Raw genomic sequence first — 17,338 nt, 5'->3', positions numbered from 1 at the left:
AAGCTTTGAGGCATGGGTCCTCTGGATCCTTTCATGAAAGCTGCTCTTCCTCCGCTTTCCCCTTCTTCTCTGGCTGATGAGATTGAATAGTAACAAAATGGTGCTGTAACATGAAATGGCAGCTTTAATCTGCTCCCTCTGAAGCACATCTTTTTCTTTTTTTTAACGATAATATAACAGGCAAGGAACAGCAGGGACAGTGATAAGCCCCCCTCCAGCCTAGGACTGCAAGATTTTGACCTGCTGAGAGTTATTGGAAGAGGAAGCTATGCCAAGGTCTTGCTGGTAAAGCTGAAAAAGACTGAGCGCATTTATGCAATGAAGGTGGTAAAAAAGGAATTAGTGAATGATGATGAGGTAGGTATTCTTAAACAAATCACTAATCTAGAAGATCCATGTACACTCATCTACTTATGTTTCTGTGTCATCATAGTGTTCCTTATCTGACTACCAGTATTTCTCTACTGGCCGCTCATTCAGATCAGGACGCTTTGTAGAGACTGCTGCCCCCCCGTACATATGTGAGCTGTGCTTTACCAAACATTTATATGTCCCAAATATTGAGAGCCCCTACCCGGCACTTCTCCTGTGGAATACATCATGGTCAGTCCTTCTGTCTCTTGGGAAAGATAAGACATTCAGTTACAAATTATTTCACACAATTAGTCTGGTTTGGCAGGGATTCATCTGTGTTTGATCATATTTCTCTTTGGAGGTCTTATAATGGTTGTATAGTTTATTTGATAGGCTTAGTTGATAGACAATATTGATTCTATGCAAAGTGAGGACTTCAGCTGTATAGTCAGCAATTCTGTGCGTGGGGTTTTAATTGTGTAGTATCCTATACATGTAGAACTAGAAAATTATTAACTGAACCTGACAATTTCTGGGGATCGGTTGACTAATGTGTACAGGTATTAGGCATGTTGGATTTTAAAGCGGTTAGTCTGTTGAAAACCCTGTATGTTTATGGGGAGTAAGAAGGTATAGCTGTGAATTGTGCTGCCCTGCATATCTACAATGGAGTATTAGTTGCTATAGACGAAGATGTTACTGCCTTACCTGTGTACAGGATAAATGTGGGTTATATTAGCTGTATAGATTACCGCGCTCATAACATAGCATTTAATCAAAGATCTCGGCCATTAGGTTGCAAGAGTAGAAAAGTCTTAAGACTTTCATTTCAAGGTTCCGTTTTTTAACATCTTTAACAGACGTGATACATGCACTTCTTTACAGTACACAATAGAGATAGGGAAGGTGACATATGGTTCTCAGAATTTTTCACTTTCCTTAAAATGTGATGACTCCTTTAAAAGGGAATATGTCCGCACTTTTGACCATACGAAGCTGCAGGCAGTGTTAGGTAGCAGCCATAGAGATCTACACAATGATACCTTTTGTGCTTTTGTGCATGTTAAAAACAGCTGAACGGGGAAAATGGATTTATATTCCAAAATTGTAGCTGCACTTGGAGCACTCAGCGGAGTCTCCTCCCACTGCTGTGTTCTTAGTTTTCTGCATTTAGCTGCTCCCCATCCCTCTTGCTAGAGCTGTTACTCGGAGCAGAGAGGAAAGCTAAATGCATAGAGATAAGAGCACAGCAGTGTGAGCACATGCTCTACGCAGTTGGAGAAACTGCAATCCTGGTTCCAACTGAACATAAAGCATTAATACAATGAACTAAATAAAATAAAAGTATCTGATTCCTTTAAATAGCCGGATGTTGTCTGTGCACAGGATTTCATTGTTTGGATCTTTGACCTAGGATTATAACTTTGTGCTGCACTATTTATTTCTACAGATATTTCATCATTGTTGTATTTTCATGTGTCTAGGATATTGACTGGGTTCAAACAGAGAAGCATGTGTTTGAGCAAGCCTCAAATCACCCTTTCCTTGTCGGATTGCACTCCTGTTTCCAGACAGAAAGCAGGTAATGCTGCATTGTGCTGACCCCAGACCTATTCCTGCTGCAGATATGGACTGAATAAATATAGAACACAATGTCTCTCTCCTTTTTTTTTCTCTCTCTCTCTCAATCTCTTTTTCTCTCTCTCTCAATCTCTTTTTCTCTCTCTCTCTCAATCTCTTTTTCTCTCTCTCTCAATCTCTCTCTCTGTCTCACTTTCTCTCTTTCTTTATTTTTCTCTTTTTCTTTATTTTTCTCTTTTTCTCTTTCTTTCTCTTTTTCTCTTTCTTTCTCTTTTTTTCTTTCTTTCTCTTTTTTTCTTTCTTTCTCTTTTTTTCTTTCTTTCTCTTTTTCTCTTTCTTTCTCTTTTTCTCTTTCTTTCTCTTTTTCTCTTTCTTTCTCTTTTTCTCTTTCTTTCTCTTTTTCTCTTTCTTTCTCTTTTTCTCTTTCTTTCTCTTTTTCTCTTTCTTTCTCTTTTTCTCTTTCTTTCTCTTTTTCTCTTTCTTTCTCTTTTTCTCTTTCTTTCTCTTTTTCTCTTTCTTTCTCTCTTTCTCTTTTTCTCTTTTTCTCTTTTTCTCTTTTTCTTTTTCTCTTTCTTTCTCTTTTTCTCTTTTTCTCTTTTTCTCTTTTTCTCTTTCTTTCTCTTTTTCTCTTTTTCTCTTTTTCTCTTTCTTTCTCTTTTTCTCTTTCTTTCTCTTTTTCTCTTTCTTTCTCTTTTTCTCTTTCTTTCTCTTTTTCTCTTTCTTTCTCTTTTTCTCTTTCTTTCTCTTTTTCTCTTTCTTTCTCTTTTTCTCTTTCTTTCTCTTTTTCTCTTTCTTTCTCTTTTTCTCTTTCTTTCTCTTTTTCTCTTTCTTTCTCTTTTTCTCTTTCTTTCTCTTTTTCTCTTTCTTTCTCTTTTTCTCTTTCTTTCTCTTTTTCTCTTTCTTTCTCTTTTTCTCTTTCTTTCTCTTTTTCTCTTTCTTTCTCTTTTTCTCTTTCTTTCTCTTTTTCTCTTTCTTTCTCTTTTTCTCTTTCTTTCTCTTTTTCTCTTTCTTTCTCTTTTTCTCTTTCTTTCTCTTTTTCTCTTTCTTTCTCTTTTTCTCTTTCTTTCTCTTTTTCTCTTTCTTTCTCTTTTTCTCTTTCTTTCTCTTTTTCTCTTTCTTTCTCTTTCTCTTTCTGTCTGTAGGTGGCTATTTAGTATGTTGGCTCATAATTTCTTGTTTACTTACAATTGTATAACTTGTACTATGTTGATAAAACCTGTCACCAGTTTTTAGCCCAATAAACTAATTGTCCTTTTATAGAATTTTGTCTTTTTATGTGAAATTTCCTCAAAAGTAGGGCAGATATGACTTCTCATCCCATTTCCTATTAGATGAGTCAACAATGTTAATAGGTACTAATTAACATAAGATGGGGGCTTCTGAATTATACTACCCCTGCAACCATGAAACGTGACTCATTTAATGTGAAAATGAGGTGAGAAGAGTTATATTTGCTGGATTTTGGGGTAGTATTTTTTTATAGGTAAATGGATAAGATTTCATATAAAAGGGGAATACCCTACATGAAAGTGGTAGTAGTTTAGTGGAGGTAAAACCTGGTGATAGGTTCTCTTTGAATCACCAGATTTTACGCCATTATACTATTAGCCCCCTTCAGTAGAGTATGAAATGACCTTTCCTGAATTCCCTCTTTTATGTTAAATCTCACCCATTTAGCTATAAAAACAAAACATCTCCTCAAAAGTCATGTGAAAATAAGCAGAGTTTTATTTGCCTGTTTTGAGGCTGCAGGGTCAGTGTCTCTTCCAGTGCACCTATATTGGGTTCTATAGTAGCATAGGTACATGTGATTCTAGGCACTATGGAACCAAAGATGGGGAAGTCCTAATTTACTCTTCTAATGCAACCTCTAAACTTTGTGTTGTCCAAGGCAAAATATGTATCTGTTCATTTTCACATATATTTGGAGGAGATTCTTTTATTATCGGTAAACATGTTTCACACATAAGGGGGAACTCTAGATAGGACATTTCATACCCTACCCAACGGTGCTAGTTGTTTAATAGGGTAAAATGACCAGCAAATCCTTTTAAAAAGCTTGTAGAATGACAAATAAGAGTAAAATAATTACCATATATACTTGAGTAAAAAAAAAAATTTTCAGCACAATTTTTGTGCTGAAAAAACCCCACTTGGCTTATACTCGGGTATACAAAAAATAAACTACTCACCATTCCGATGGTCAAGGCAACGCCTCTTCCTCTTCATGCTGCAGGTCCACAACAGCTCCGTGGCCGCGCCTCTTCTGTCTTCATGCTGGCTGTAGGTCCGCGACAGCTTCAAGCACACGGCCCGGCAGGCGCACATCTGTGATGACAGCCGCTGCTGACATCAAAGAATGCGCCGACCGAGCCATGCGCACGGAGCTGTCGTGGACATGGTGGCGGCGCACGTGAAGACAGGCGAGGAGCGCTGTCGCGGACCTGCTGCATGACGATGAAGAGGAGCTTTTTTTTTTACAGGTAAGCAATACCCTACAGGGGGCTGGCAGGCAATATATACTAAAGGGCTGGCAGGCTGCATACTACAGGGGGCTGGCAGGCTGCATACTACAGGGGGCTGGCAGGCTGCATACTACAGGGGGCTGGCAGGCTGCATACTACAGGGGGCTGGCAGGCTGCATACTACAGGGGGCTGGCAGGCTGCATACTACAGGGGGCTGGCAGGCTGCATACTACAGGGGGCTGGCAGGCTGCATACTACAGGGGGCTGGCAGGCTGCATACTACAGGGGGCTGGCAGGCTGCATACTACAGGGGGCTGGCAGGCTGCATACTACAGGGGGCTGGCAGGCTGCATACTACAGGGGGCTGGCAGGCTGCATACTACAGGGGGCTGGCAGGCTGCATACTACAGGGGGCTGGCAGGCTGCATACTACAGGGGGCTGGCAGGCTGCATACTACAGGGGGCTGGCAGGCTGCATACTACAGGGGGCTGGCAGGCTGCATACTACAGGGGGCTGGCAGGCTGCATACTACAGGGGGCTGGCAGGCTGCATACTACAGGGGGCTGGCAGGCTGCATACTACAGGGGGCTGGCAGGCTGCATACTACAGGGGGCTGGCAGGCTGCATACTACAGGGGGCTGGCAGGCTGCATACTACAGGGGGCTGGCAGGCTGCATACTACAGGGGGCTGGCAGGCTGCATACTACAGGGGGCTGGCAGGCTGCATACTACAGGGGGCTGGCAGGCTGCATACTACAGGGGGCTGGCAGGCTGCATACTACAGGGGGCTGGCAGGCTGCATACTACAGGGGGCTGGCAGGCTGCATACTACAGGGGGCTGGCAGGCTGCATACTACAGGGGGCTGGCAGGCTGCATACTACAGGGGGCTGGCAGGCTGCATACTACAGGGGGCTGGCAGGCTGCATACTACAGGGGGCTGGCAGGCTGCATACTACAGGGGGCTGGCAGGCTGCATACTACAGGGGGCTGGCAGGCTGCATACTACAGGGGGCTGGCAGGCTGCATACTACAGGGGGCTGGCAGGCTGCATACTACAGGGGGCTGGCAGGCTGCATACTACAGGGGGCTGGCAGGCTGCATACTACAGGGGGCTGGCAGGCTGCATACTACAGGGGGCTGGCAGGCTGCATACTACAGGGGGCTGGCAGGCTGCATACTACAGGGGGCTGGCAGGCTGCATACTACAGGGGGCTGGCAGGCTGCATACTACAGGGGGCTGGCAGGCTGCATACTACAGGGGGCTGGCAGGCTGCATACTACAGGGGGCTGGCAGGCTGCATACTACAGGGGGCTGGCAGGCTGCATACTACAGGGGGCTGGCAGGCTGCATACTACAGGGGGCTGGCAGGCTGCATACTACAGGGGGCTGGCAGGCTGCATACTACAGGGGGCTGGCAGGCGGCATACTACAGGGGGCTGGCAGGCGGCATACTACAGGGGGCTGGCAGGCGGCATACTACAGGGGGCTGGCAGGCGGCATACTACAGGGGGCTGGCAGGCGGCATACTACAGGGGGCTGGCAGGCGGCATACTACAGGGGGCTGGCAGGCGGCATACTACAGGGGGCTGGCAGGCGGCATACTACAGGGGGCTGGCAGGCGGCATACTACAGGGGGCTGTGACCAATGCATTTCCCACCCTCGGCATATTCTCCAGTCAATAGGTTTTCCCAGTGTTTGGTGGTAAAACTAGGTACCTCTGCTTATACTCGAGTATATCCAGTAAGCATGAAAATGAAAACTATTATTCTATCTATAAGTGTAGTGGTTTCCTTTCACATGCTGGGCTGGGGAGGTTGTCTCACGTTTGCAGTGATCATATATCTTTGCATATTTATTCTTTTTTTTTGTTTTGTTTTTTTTGCTTAAAGACTGTTTTTCGTTATTGAATATGTAAATGGAGGAGATTTGATGTTTCACATGCAACGTCAAAGGAAACTTCCAGAGGAACACGCAAGGTTTGTTTTTCTTAGCTATTAAGTAAAAAGAAAACTTATATTGTTATCTTCTAGTACTACAAGTCGGGGTTCACACTTGGAGTAGTTGGTAAATATTCCAGATATAGTCTCATGCACAGGACGATAATCTCCACAGGCCATTTATTTGCAGATGATCTCGACTTTAATGGGCACATAGTGTCGTCTTTTGATGAACAATCTTTTGAGAGAGATGAAAACTTCTTAAGTAGATAAGCAACAGTCTTGATTGGCATTTGTTAAAGCGCATTTTTCACATTAGAGTGTCCGAGCCGGTGATGTGAGTACAGACCCCTGGTACCTACAGCAGGGTTGTATACGGAGCCTTATCTGTGTTGTGTAATATTGTTTCTTTGCCTTATCTTAGCCTCCAGCAGTATAATAGACCTGTCATGAAATCCTGCGCTTTCTGCTGACACTGTCCTAGTTTAGTGAGCAGCTTTCTGAGCTGCACAAAAATGGAAATATCATCTTCTTTTTCTACTTTAGTGGCCATGGTTAAAATTGTGATAAAGATAATTGAATAAAACTGATAACACCAAATCTATATTAATAGTATGGCACTTTCTGGTGGCATTAGTACAGTGCACCTCATTACAGGTTCCTCTGGTCACAGAGAGCAACATTAACTAACCAGACATTGCATAGAGCTCGTATACTGTTGCCAGCAACATACTTCTTACACTTTACAGCACCCATTATAACTGATGACACATATATATATACTCTCTATAGAAGAATCTCTGCTGAATGTTTTAAAAAAAATATATCATAATAATTAGCAGTAAAAAAGATTTGAGGCATTTTGGGAACAAAATACATGGGGAAAAAAATTATTATATAAAATATTATATTTGTATATGTGCCCTATGATTTGTAAAACGCTATGTAATTTGATGGCGCTATATAAATAAAGATTATTATTCTATTATTATAAGGCTTAACTGTAAAGTTATAGTGATTTTACCAAATTATTTTTTTGTGATTCCCCCTTTGAAAACAAACAGAATGATGCCTACTTTGTGCAGTTCGCCCTTTTCTTTCCAAAGTTATGGCATTTTCTGTTCTGAAAGTGTTTGACAAAAATCTTTCTCACCACAGGTGAAGTGGGCGGAGACTAATGTCTGTCAGTCTATGCCCTCAGGCTTGCCCACAGATCCCATGATGCATTGTGTTCTCTCTCAAAGTAATTTAGCATTAAATCCATTTAGTTTCCCACAAATAAATCCACTCAACACTGTACAGTGCACATACGTATATAGTGACTAGGCTGGAAGCTTCCATCACATGGAGGAGCAGGGTGCATGTAATAAGTAGTAGAAATCATAAGTACATGAAGTGTATAGCCTGTGCTGTGTTAGCATTAAGGGTTAATAGATTATCTGCACAGAGCTGATACTGTTGTGTACATGATGGGAGCAGGAGGAAAGGAGAGAGACCAACAAAGTTCTGTAGATGAATGGACTGATGGGGAACAATGGATATCTTGTACCTCACTATTCTGTGCAGGAGATATCTGCAGTCACATGACCTCCTCCCCTATGAGCAGGGAGCAGCAGCTCCTGTATCCCATGAAACTGTACATTTGTTTATCTAATGTTTATACTATGGACTCTAGGGCTTGTCAGCATATGGGGAGGAAGCTCCTGCAGCTCTGAGGTAATCTGAGGGGGATAGCAGAGAAACTGCGGCATAAAAGTAACAAAGATAATGGGCAAAGTTACATCCCAAGAGCTATTGATTTGTAAAAAAAAGGAAACCTTTACAGTTACTCTTCTTTAAGCTTTATCAAGTATATAGAGACACAAATCTAATGCCACGATCGGCTGTAACAGCATCTTTGGTGGTCGGCTTTATAGGCCCGCACTTCTTCAGATGGGCCTGTAAATGGAGGAAGCCCAGTGAATGATCTTGGTTGCAGTTGAGAGAAACACATCTCTGAGCATTGTGCGTTTTTGTATCATTCTAACAGAAACCTAACGTTTTCCCATTTATTTCTATTGAAATATATATTGTTTGGGGGTATAAAATCAGCCCATTTGTTTCCCGTTTTTCCTAGTGTTAATAGACTCTCGCTTTCCTCCCTCCAGGTTTTATTCTGCAGAAATCAGTCTGGCATTAAACTACCTCCACGAGCGAGGAATTATTTATAGAGATTTGAAGCTGGACAACGTCTTATTGGATTCTGAAGGGCACATAAAACTCACTGACTATGGCATGTGCAAGGTGAGGAAAATGCTTTATGGTATTTGTCCACTCAAGCGAACTCTTTCTGTGTCCACAATCACTCCAAGCAAGCCAAGCACTATGTCAGCGATCGGGTAGTAGTAGTTATGAATGGAAAAGAATAGATTGGTTTTTATGATGGGGGATGAATTCCTAGATATATATCCAAGTGTTTTTATGCTAGAGACACCCCAATTCTATTACCAAAATGAGTGAAACTTGATATCTGTGAAGCATCATCTGACTTGCTATTCTCAGGAGGCATCATCTCTCATAATATGCCTTAGCAGAAGGCATAGGTTATAGATGTCATACAAGGCAATTTTTCATTATTTTTTTTATGGTAGATCTTTTTTTGGAGAGGGAGAGGTAAGTAAACGTTTGGCTTTTAAGAAAAGGGTAGTCTCAGAAAATGGGGAGTATCTTTCCGACCTCTACATTAGCCCCTGTACTTGGAAAGGAATTTTCACCTCATTGTTTTCATTGTTGTTAGCAATGAGATGACATCACTCTGTTATAACAGGTTGTGATGGCTACTCTTTATATCTGCACTTCAGTAAGTTAAAAGATTATTGATCCAGAAGCAGAAGTGATTGCATTTCATCAGCCAACTATATTTCCCCCTAGCGTAGCATAATTGGTTAATGTAACAATGTGTTACTCTGGTAGTCTTATTGCGGTCAACTTTGGGGATCAATACAAGTTAGTGTAAGTGGGAAATATGCAACTCTGTATCTGTCTTTAGCCTTGTACTTCAATACCTTTACACTTATCTATCTCTTCCAATATGAAAAACATATTGGGGAAGGGGGGTTATTTGTCATTGTTTATGCTAGGCTTTTTTGGCATGAAAAATCTCAGAAAAGTCATTTGTTTTTTAAAAGTCAAAATGTTTATTAAAGGGCCAAGCCACTTTAATGAATTTGCTGTCCCAAGCAGCTGACCTAATGATAAATGTGTTCACTCCTGAAAGCATGCGTTTTGGGGGAAATGTGTATGCATTCTGGAAAAAACCCTTTTTGTGAACGTGGCCAAGGGAGGGACACAGAAGGTAAATGATAGCCACCCCACTCTTTTTGTAATTTTTTTCACAGCACCACGTTTCAAATCAACATACCGTATTTTTCCCATCGGCAGTTTTAATATGATTTACAGGTACCTCGGGGGTGCAGCATCCAGCATTCACAGTCTATAGTGATTAGCAAGTGGCAAGATGGTTACAAGACCCAGTATGCCAACCAGGGAGGTGTTGGGAACCACAATCGTAAACCCTCTGCTGCAAACAGAAGACCTTATTTGCAGAAGGTCTGTGTGCAGCACATCTCCAATACATGTGTAATAGCTGAGCAGAAGGGAACAGATGCATCTGTGCGATAACCTAATTTCAGCATCAGCTCAGGGTTGTAGTAAGCGGTGGCTCAGTGGTTAGCACAACAGCTTCGCATTTCTGGGGTACTGGGTTCAAATCACACCCAGGTCAACATCTGCAAAGAGTTAGTATGTTCTCTTGTGTGTTTGCATGGGGTTCCACCAGGTCCTCCGGTTTCCTCCCTCACTTCAAAACATACTGGTAAGTTGATTAGATTGTGAGACCCATGGGGACAGGGACTGAACTAGCAAACTCTGTGCAGCGCGGCATAATCTGTGTGCGCTATATATATAAAGGAATTGTTATTATAAACCCTATGGAACAAAGAGTTGGGAGTACCTGGGAGGAATATGGCGGCAACTGAAGCCAGTATGTCACTCCAGGGGTCCAGATCAATAACATCCACGTCGCGTTACAAACGTTTCCTAAGCCCACCCAGACCTGTCACCATCACTTCATCTAATACTTCCACATATATAAGGGAGATGAGACCTTTAACTGGGCCCTCTGGCTCCTCGGAGCTGATAATGCTGACATGTGCCATTGCATAAAATCCTTCAAACGACAGTCTTGGAAAATCCACCGATTTGCCAGATTATTATCCCATGTGTAGATTTCTGTGGATTCTATAAATCCTGTCCTATTCAGGTTTCTGTTAATGGCATATTTGCAACTTCAGTATTAGGACCTGTTCAGGAGAATCCCCCTTCACGTGCTGTATTATAACCTTCTAATGGTCCCTGTTCTTTTTTTCTTCCTTTGGCATTGTCAGGTGCCTGCAGGTTTATTAATACAGCCCTGTGCACACATGTCCCCCACCCCCACCCCCAGCTCTGCTCTCCAGCTGTAGATTGCTGCTTGTGCTGTATTTCTCCCTGACATCTCCCTTGCTGTGCTCCTGATATCACCACCTTATCTTCTGTTCTGACCCTCACCCTCTCCTGCTGAAGGTACTTTACCACATTAATGCAGCGTTCCTGTAGTCCAGTGGGTGCATTGTCTCTTAGTACTCGGACTGCAGTAACCTATTCATGTTCCACAGCAATGAGAAAACGGGGCATTACGCAGCATTGTTCCTATGTCATTTAGTTGCTGTTATGTGGCTCTGCTTTGTTCACACTGCATATACCACGCTGTAAATACTGCAGATATTTATAGACCTCTGTGGACTAAATGTACAGGATGGAGAAAGATTATGGATGTTCCTTTTCTTGCTCTTTCAAATGTTTTTCTTTAATTTGAAAAACTGTTTAGGATAAAAATAACCCAAATGTCCACCTGCTCCAGCTCTGCCACTCAAATGGTCAACTACAAACTCTAATGTGTCACAACCAAGAGAGGTTTGTTTCCCATTATGCTGTGGGTGGATACTTGTGTGTAGTACAGGGTCCTATGTCACTCTCGGGTTCACATTATCAGCCAGCACTGGGTAAAATATCGACCAACCCTGGACATGGTTAGTATGGTTGTCTGGTGTTAAAGCCTCTCCTCTTCCATGGCCAAGTTATATGCATGGAGCATATGTCATCTCTAGACTTCATTAAAGTGCCGGTATGGATTGTACATGTGTTTCTGATACATGGATATATGGATTTTATGTTTTATAGGAAGGTTTACGGCCTGGAGACACAACGAGCACCTTCTGTGGGACACCCAATTACATCGCACCTGAAATCCTGCGTGGAGAGGATTATGGTAAGAATACACATTATATAAGGCTGGTGATAAAAAACATAGGCTGTAGGAGACCTGACCTATGATTTTGCTCTTTTAATTCATGTGTGTTAAAGGTTTCAGTGTGGACTGGTGGGCATTGGGTGTCCTGATGTTTGAGATGATGGCTGGTCGGTCACCTTTCGACATTGTGGGGAGTTCAGACAATCCAGACCAAAACACAGAGGATTTCCTTTTTCAAGGTACAAGCCATGTCAACACTTGTGACTGGATAATAACACTTATGCTCTGACATGTCAAAAGAGGTTCTGTGCTCTTTGAGGGCTGGATAACCATGGCTTTATAGAAGTGAATGGCACTGAGCTGCAATACTACATGAAGCAGGTGTTTTTCTAATCCTGGATAACTTAGAGTTGTAAAGGGGGTCGACAGTAGATTCTGTAGGAGAAAGTTGCACCTTTGTCTCAGTATCAAGTATTTGTACAGTGCTACTTCTATCTTTTTGTGGTGATCATTTCTTCAAGGGAATCTCATGGGAGAGTTTTATTAAATTGCCATTTCTTACACCAGTCTTGGTCCAGAAACACAGGACCAGGGTCCGTCCTGGAAGTACTGACCAGGCACTAGCCAGAGTTCATGGACTGTCCACTGTGTCAGGGATAGGACTCCAAGCGTGATAATTGTATGATACAAGGAGTCCCTGCAGACACCTGCAGTAATGACAACACTTCGTGCTGTTGTTCGGCAGGGAAGAAGTGACTCATGTCTCTATGATGTCCCAACCTCTGTATTGTGGTCACTCGTAAAATCCCACAGTCCATGAGTCAAAGACAGATCACGGTTGTGTGTATGTGGCTATTCCCAGAAGACTGAGAATGAAATCTGATATGAGATGGTGTAGAATTTGCACCACTTTTTATCTTTAGGGAAGGGTAAATATGTTGGAAAGCTGTCAGCTGCAATCACTTCTTATAGACCTTTGGAAAAAATTCGAACTTCAGTGTAAATGTTTATCAAAATCTATAATAAACCAGTGACACTTACTCATAGATCCAGGCACCGTGACTGTGGTAATCTTATATTTGTTCAAGGCCTCATTCCTTCTAAAATAAACTTTTAAAATTGTGCTAATGATCCTGAAGGGCTCTTGGGGGTGTTTCTAGAGCCCCTTAGTGATGCCTTTTCACTGGTTGTTACAATGAGCAGAGCAGGTCTTCCCTCCCCCAGCACTTCCTGCTTCTGCTAGATTACACAGGTAGAGGGAGCCAGGGGGAGAGGAAAACAGCTCTGTCCATTGTAACACCAAGTGAAAAGACTTCACTGGGGGGCTCTGGAAACACCCACAGAAAATTACCATCATTTCGATGCCTGGTTGTATGATAGATTTTGATGGTAAATTTGCTTTTAATAAGTGGAATGTTTCAATAGGAGGAAATATATATTTACTTCTAAACATTTATTTAATATTTTTCCCCAGTTATTCTTGAAAAACAAATCCGCATCCCCAGATCTTTGTCTGTAAAGGCAGCAAGTGTTTTAAAAAGCTTTCTGAATAAGGTGAGCCTACCGACCAAGGAACATCCGTATCTTCATATTCTATACCGTAGAATCATTGTTCACAAAACAGTTTCATAAATCTATGTATATGTGAGTAACATATTAATGTATTTTGGATTTTATCCCCTTTAGGAACCAAAGGACCGTCTTGGCTGTCATCCACAGACAGGATTCGCTGATATCCAGGGACACCAGTTCTTCCGTAATGTTGACTGGGATATGGTACGTACATGAATTTTTATCAATCTGTGTAATCCATGTTAAATTTTTAATTTTTTTTTTTTACCTTTTTGGGGTCATTCAGTCTTTATTGTTATTAAAACCAAGTGGCTTATCATACAACTGTCCTAGAATGTCTGCTCATCAACAATAGGACAATGTTCTGAAAAGTTTGTAAAAGAAAAACTCCTTGTTGCCCAAAAGTTGTTCTGTGATAAGTTTCTTCAATACACATTTTATCTGTAAAATGTATTTTAATGGGATTTTCCATAATTTAAACCTTGCTGGCTGTATCCTTCATTATATTTATTGATGGGGTCACAGTGGTATGAACCCACTGATTTAAATTATAATCAGGATTATTCAAGTCCTAGAGAGCCTCTTTTCCTAGTCCTATTGAGATAAATAGTACATAGCCATCAAATTCCACAGCACTTTACAGATCATGGGATACATAACTATTCCATCACTAAGGTGTCCGTAAATCTGTCCTTGATTTCAGTTGACCTTTAGTGGCATCGGTTAGTGTCCAGTTGCACCACTGCTTCTAGGCTTTCCACTATTTGAGGCTGAAAAACTGTCCAATTTTCTACTTGAACCACTAAGGGAAGCACTTAGTGGTTCTTTAAAGTACTTTAAAGGGGTTCTCCATTTTTGATAGTTTTTGCATTAGAAGTATTCCAGAGGTCAATAAAAAATTTGCTGATTTGGAAATATGATTTCCAAAATATAAACTCCGTGTACAGTCACATTTGCATTTTATAATCTCAGGGTAACTCCAAAAGTAAATGCTTGTTTACCCTTCAGGACAACCACAGTGTATGATGAAAAGGTGGATGCATTATTTAGCACTGGACTATACCTGCTCTTAAATTGGGCAGATCGATTGAAATTTGCCTTATTTGCTCAGAATTCCCTAAAAGCGTATTTGTAGGTAAAAGTTTGTTGGTAATGTAGTGTTTGAATTGGTGTCCTACCCATGTCCAAGAAATTAAAACTAAATCGGTTAATATTGATTTTTTTATTATTATTTTTTTTAGATGGAGCAGAGACAAGTGGTTCCTCCCTTCAAGCCCAACATATCTGGAGAATTTGGTTTGGATAATTTTGATGCACAGTTCACAAATGAACCTGTTCAGCTTACACCTGATGATGAGTATGTTTCCTTCATTCTTCTTATTGCTCAGCTCAGTTCCTCCTGCTCTATAACATGCTGCCTGCATCTAGGACACTATTTATAATCTGCTCAGCTCCTCCTGCTCTATAACATGCTGCCTGCATCTAGGAAACTATTTATAATCTGCTCAGCTCCTACTGCTCTATAACATGCTGCCTGCATCTAGGACACTATTTATAATCTGCTCAGCTTCTCCTGCTCTATAACATGCTGCCTGCATCTAGGACACTATTTATAATCTGCTCAGCTCCTACTGCTCTATAACATGCTGCCTGCATCTAGGACACTGCCTTAATAGTCTGTGATCAGAAAATTCATGAAATATATTACCATTGGTGTTTAAATAACTATGCAATCAATTAAATTGATAGTGTCATAACATTTACTTCCAAAAAATGACTGGGGCATCTAGTCTGATATTTCCTTCACTGAAAATGTTTTATTGGATGGCAGCTCTTCATATGAATAATTGCTGACGTATTCGGATCATGGACAATGAATTACTTAACATATGTAGTAGTGTGATGCAAGAATCAACACATCAGTGCTAACATTATATCTGCTAGAAGGACATGATTCATACCCTTTTTTAGGCTGTAAAGGTTTATTCAGAACGACTTAGTGAGACACTGAGTATAAGATGAGAAAACCCCGATTCCCAGGGGGCTCACATGCTCCTAGGATTTTTATAAGGAACCCTACGGGGTGAATCTCTGCAGTACATTCAGCCTTTTAAATCCCTTTTCCAATATACACCAGGTAGTGCAAGAAAACAATATTTTACCTGTGAACTCAACTGTTCAGCAATATAATATTCTCCTTCAGGGAAGGTGGTGGGAAGAAGAAGGGAAGGAGTTTAATGAAAAACGCCTGATATGAAAACCTGACTTATCAGACGAGTGAACCTGTACCAAGAATTAATAATAAAGTAGAAGTGAATGTTTGCATTTTAATGAGAATCTAAGGATATTATCTTCTCATACACACTATATAATATGCTTACATTTTCATTCAGTTGTTGGTATGTACACAAGGTAGAATTAGCGGCAATTACAGATCTGAGTAATAGTCGATAGTCGGACACAATATCTAAGCCTCTCCATGAATGTTGTTATAAAGGGAGTCTGCCACTTCCCGGCTTACCCACAAGTAAATCCTGCATTGTATAGGCAACATTATAAGAAGTCCAGACACCCCTTCCCTGTTACCCAGCAATCTGTTATTTTACAGAAGATTTTAGTTTTATCTTTATGCAAATGAGCTCCTCTGTGCACCTTAGAAGTGGCCATTTGTGCTACTTTACCCGTCTTCTTCTTTTTTTCACCTTCTGTCTGCAAAATATGTCAGTCCTTGTTAAAGGGCTGGTTCATTCTGGACAGCATAGAAAGAAGAGAATAGGTGCACCAGCAGCATAGTCCTGCTTCCAGATGCACAGAGAAGCTTATTTGCTTAAAGATAAAAACTAGATTTTGCCCAAAATTACACATAATTGTAAAATTGAAAATATAGGTTTAGAAAGCTTTCTAAGAATTCTACACAATTCTATATTTTTCTTGTGGGTGAGTTGGGAGGTGGTGGACGCCCGTTAAATGCTCTCTGTGCTTTCTCTTACAGGTAAATACATGTTATGTTGCATTTCTCTTGTAAACTTTTTCTTTGCTTTCTGTATATTTTACCTTGGCTTTTTATCCACCCCCCCCCCCCCCCCCCCCCATAAACCTTACATGGACTGTTACAGAGAGGCCTCCACAAAGCAGAATGGTTATTTGTGGTGCGGACGCGATTGTAAGAGCTTTTTCCATGAAGGCGAATAAAGTGTCTGTAGCTATAAGCACATGCTGGCACTTTCTCCCCCCCCCCCCCCCTCCCCCAAGTCCTATTCAGTGCAAACAAGACTTTATTCCCCAGATAGAATACATTTCATGTTAACCTCCTTTATAATCATACATGGTGTAATGATTGACTGGATAGTGGAAACTCCCTTACACCAGTAATTGCTAGCATTGATAAAAGCTTGCATTTGATCTCGGTATCAGCCCCCCTGCTTGGCGTGATTGCAATGTATTTTACGCTCTGTATTTACAGCTCATTACTGAGATTCTCTCTTTTTCTTACAGGGATGTGGTGAGAAAGATTGACCAGTCAGAGTTTGAGGGTTTTGAATACATTAACCCCCTGTTAATGTCAGCAGAAGAATGTGTATGATGGACGCTCTGGTTCTGTACCTCGCTACTGACACTGCAGTGCCTCTTACTGTACTGGCACCCAGCCGAGCACTACTCTATACCAAGGATTCAATACCTATATATCTCCCTGTTACTATAATGCCATTTATTTAACATATGGACATAAAAGTTAAGTTACAGCTCTTTCACACTTTAACCAGGATACATGTGTATTTTCATTCTTGTTTCCTTACATGTCTTCAAGTGCTTTTCCTTCAGCGGCAAATATCAATACCTGAATGTAATGGCATTTCACCTTCCTTACTAGAATGACGCTGACCTGTGTCTTTAATGAGATTGAGGCCTGGGCGCCGACAAATACGGCCTGATGTTCTTTTCAGTGATATTGAACCGTTTGTGTTCATGCGGTACACGTACGTCTAGTGTAGAAACTGAGAAAACACGAGTATTGTATCAGTCATAGTAATCTTCATATATCTTGGGGTATTCTGTGATCAGTAGAGTGAAGAATCTTGGGAGATCTCTTTACCT

General features: G+C 41.4%; 1 protein-coding gene across 2 annotated transcripts in view; it reads left to right on the top strand.

Moving 5' to 3' along the window:
- The window catches only part of PRKCI (protein kinase C iota), a 58,383-nt gene extending 41,443 nt beyond the window's left edge, over positions 1 to 16,940 (top strand). For both annotated transcript variants that reach the window (XM_072142833.1, XM_072142832.1), the window contains exons 9-18: positions 181 to 357; positions 1,839 to 1,936; positions 6,295 to 6,381; positions 8,490 to 8,625; positions 11,602 to 11,689; positions 11,785 to 11,910; positions 13,146 to 13,225; positions 13,358 to 13,447; positions 14,485 to 14,600; positions 16,739 to 16,940. In XM_072142833.1, coding sequence (XP_071998934.1) covers positions 181 to 357; positions 1,839 to 1,936; positions 6,295 to 6,381; positions 8,490 to 8,625; positions 11,602 to 11,689; positions 11,785 to 11,910; positions 13,146 to 13,225; positions 13,358 to 13,447; positions 14,485 to 14,600; positions 16,739 to 16,826 — 1,086 coding nt within the window. In that variant the 3' untranslated portion in view covers positions 16,827 to 16,940. The remainder of the gene's footprint in view (positions 1 to 180; positions 358 to 1,838; positions 1,937 to 6,294; positions 6,382 to 8,489; positions 8,626 to 11,601; positions 11,690 to 11,784; positions 11,911 to 13,145; positions 13,226 to 13,357; positions 13,448 to 14,484; positions 14,601 to 16,738) is intronic.
- The last annotated feature ends 398 nt before the right edge of the window (positions 16,941 to 17,338 follow it).

This window comes from Engystomops pustulosus, chromosome 3 (genome assembly GCF_040894005.1).
Source record: "Engystomops pustulosus chromosome 3, aEngPut4.maternal, whole genome shotgun sequence".
NCBI lineage: Eukaryota > Metazoa > Chordata > Amphibia > Anura > Leptodactylidae > Engystomops > Engystomops pustulosus.
Note: the sequence above shows the minus strand (reverse complement) of the source record. Positions and strands in the feature narration are given on the sequence as shown.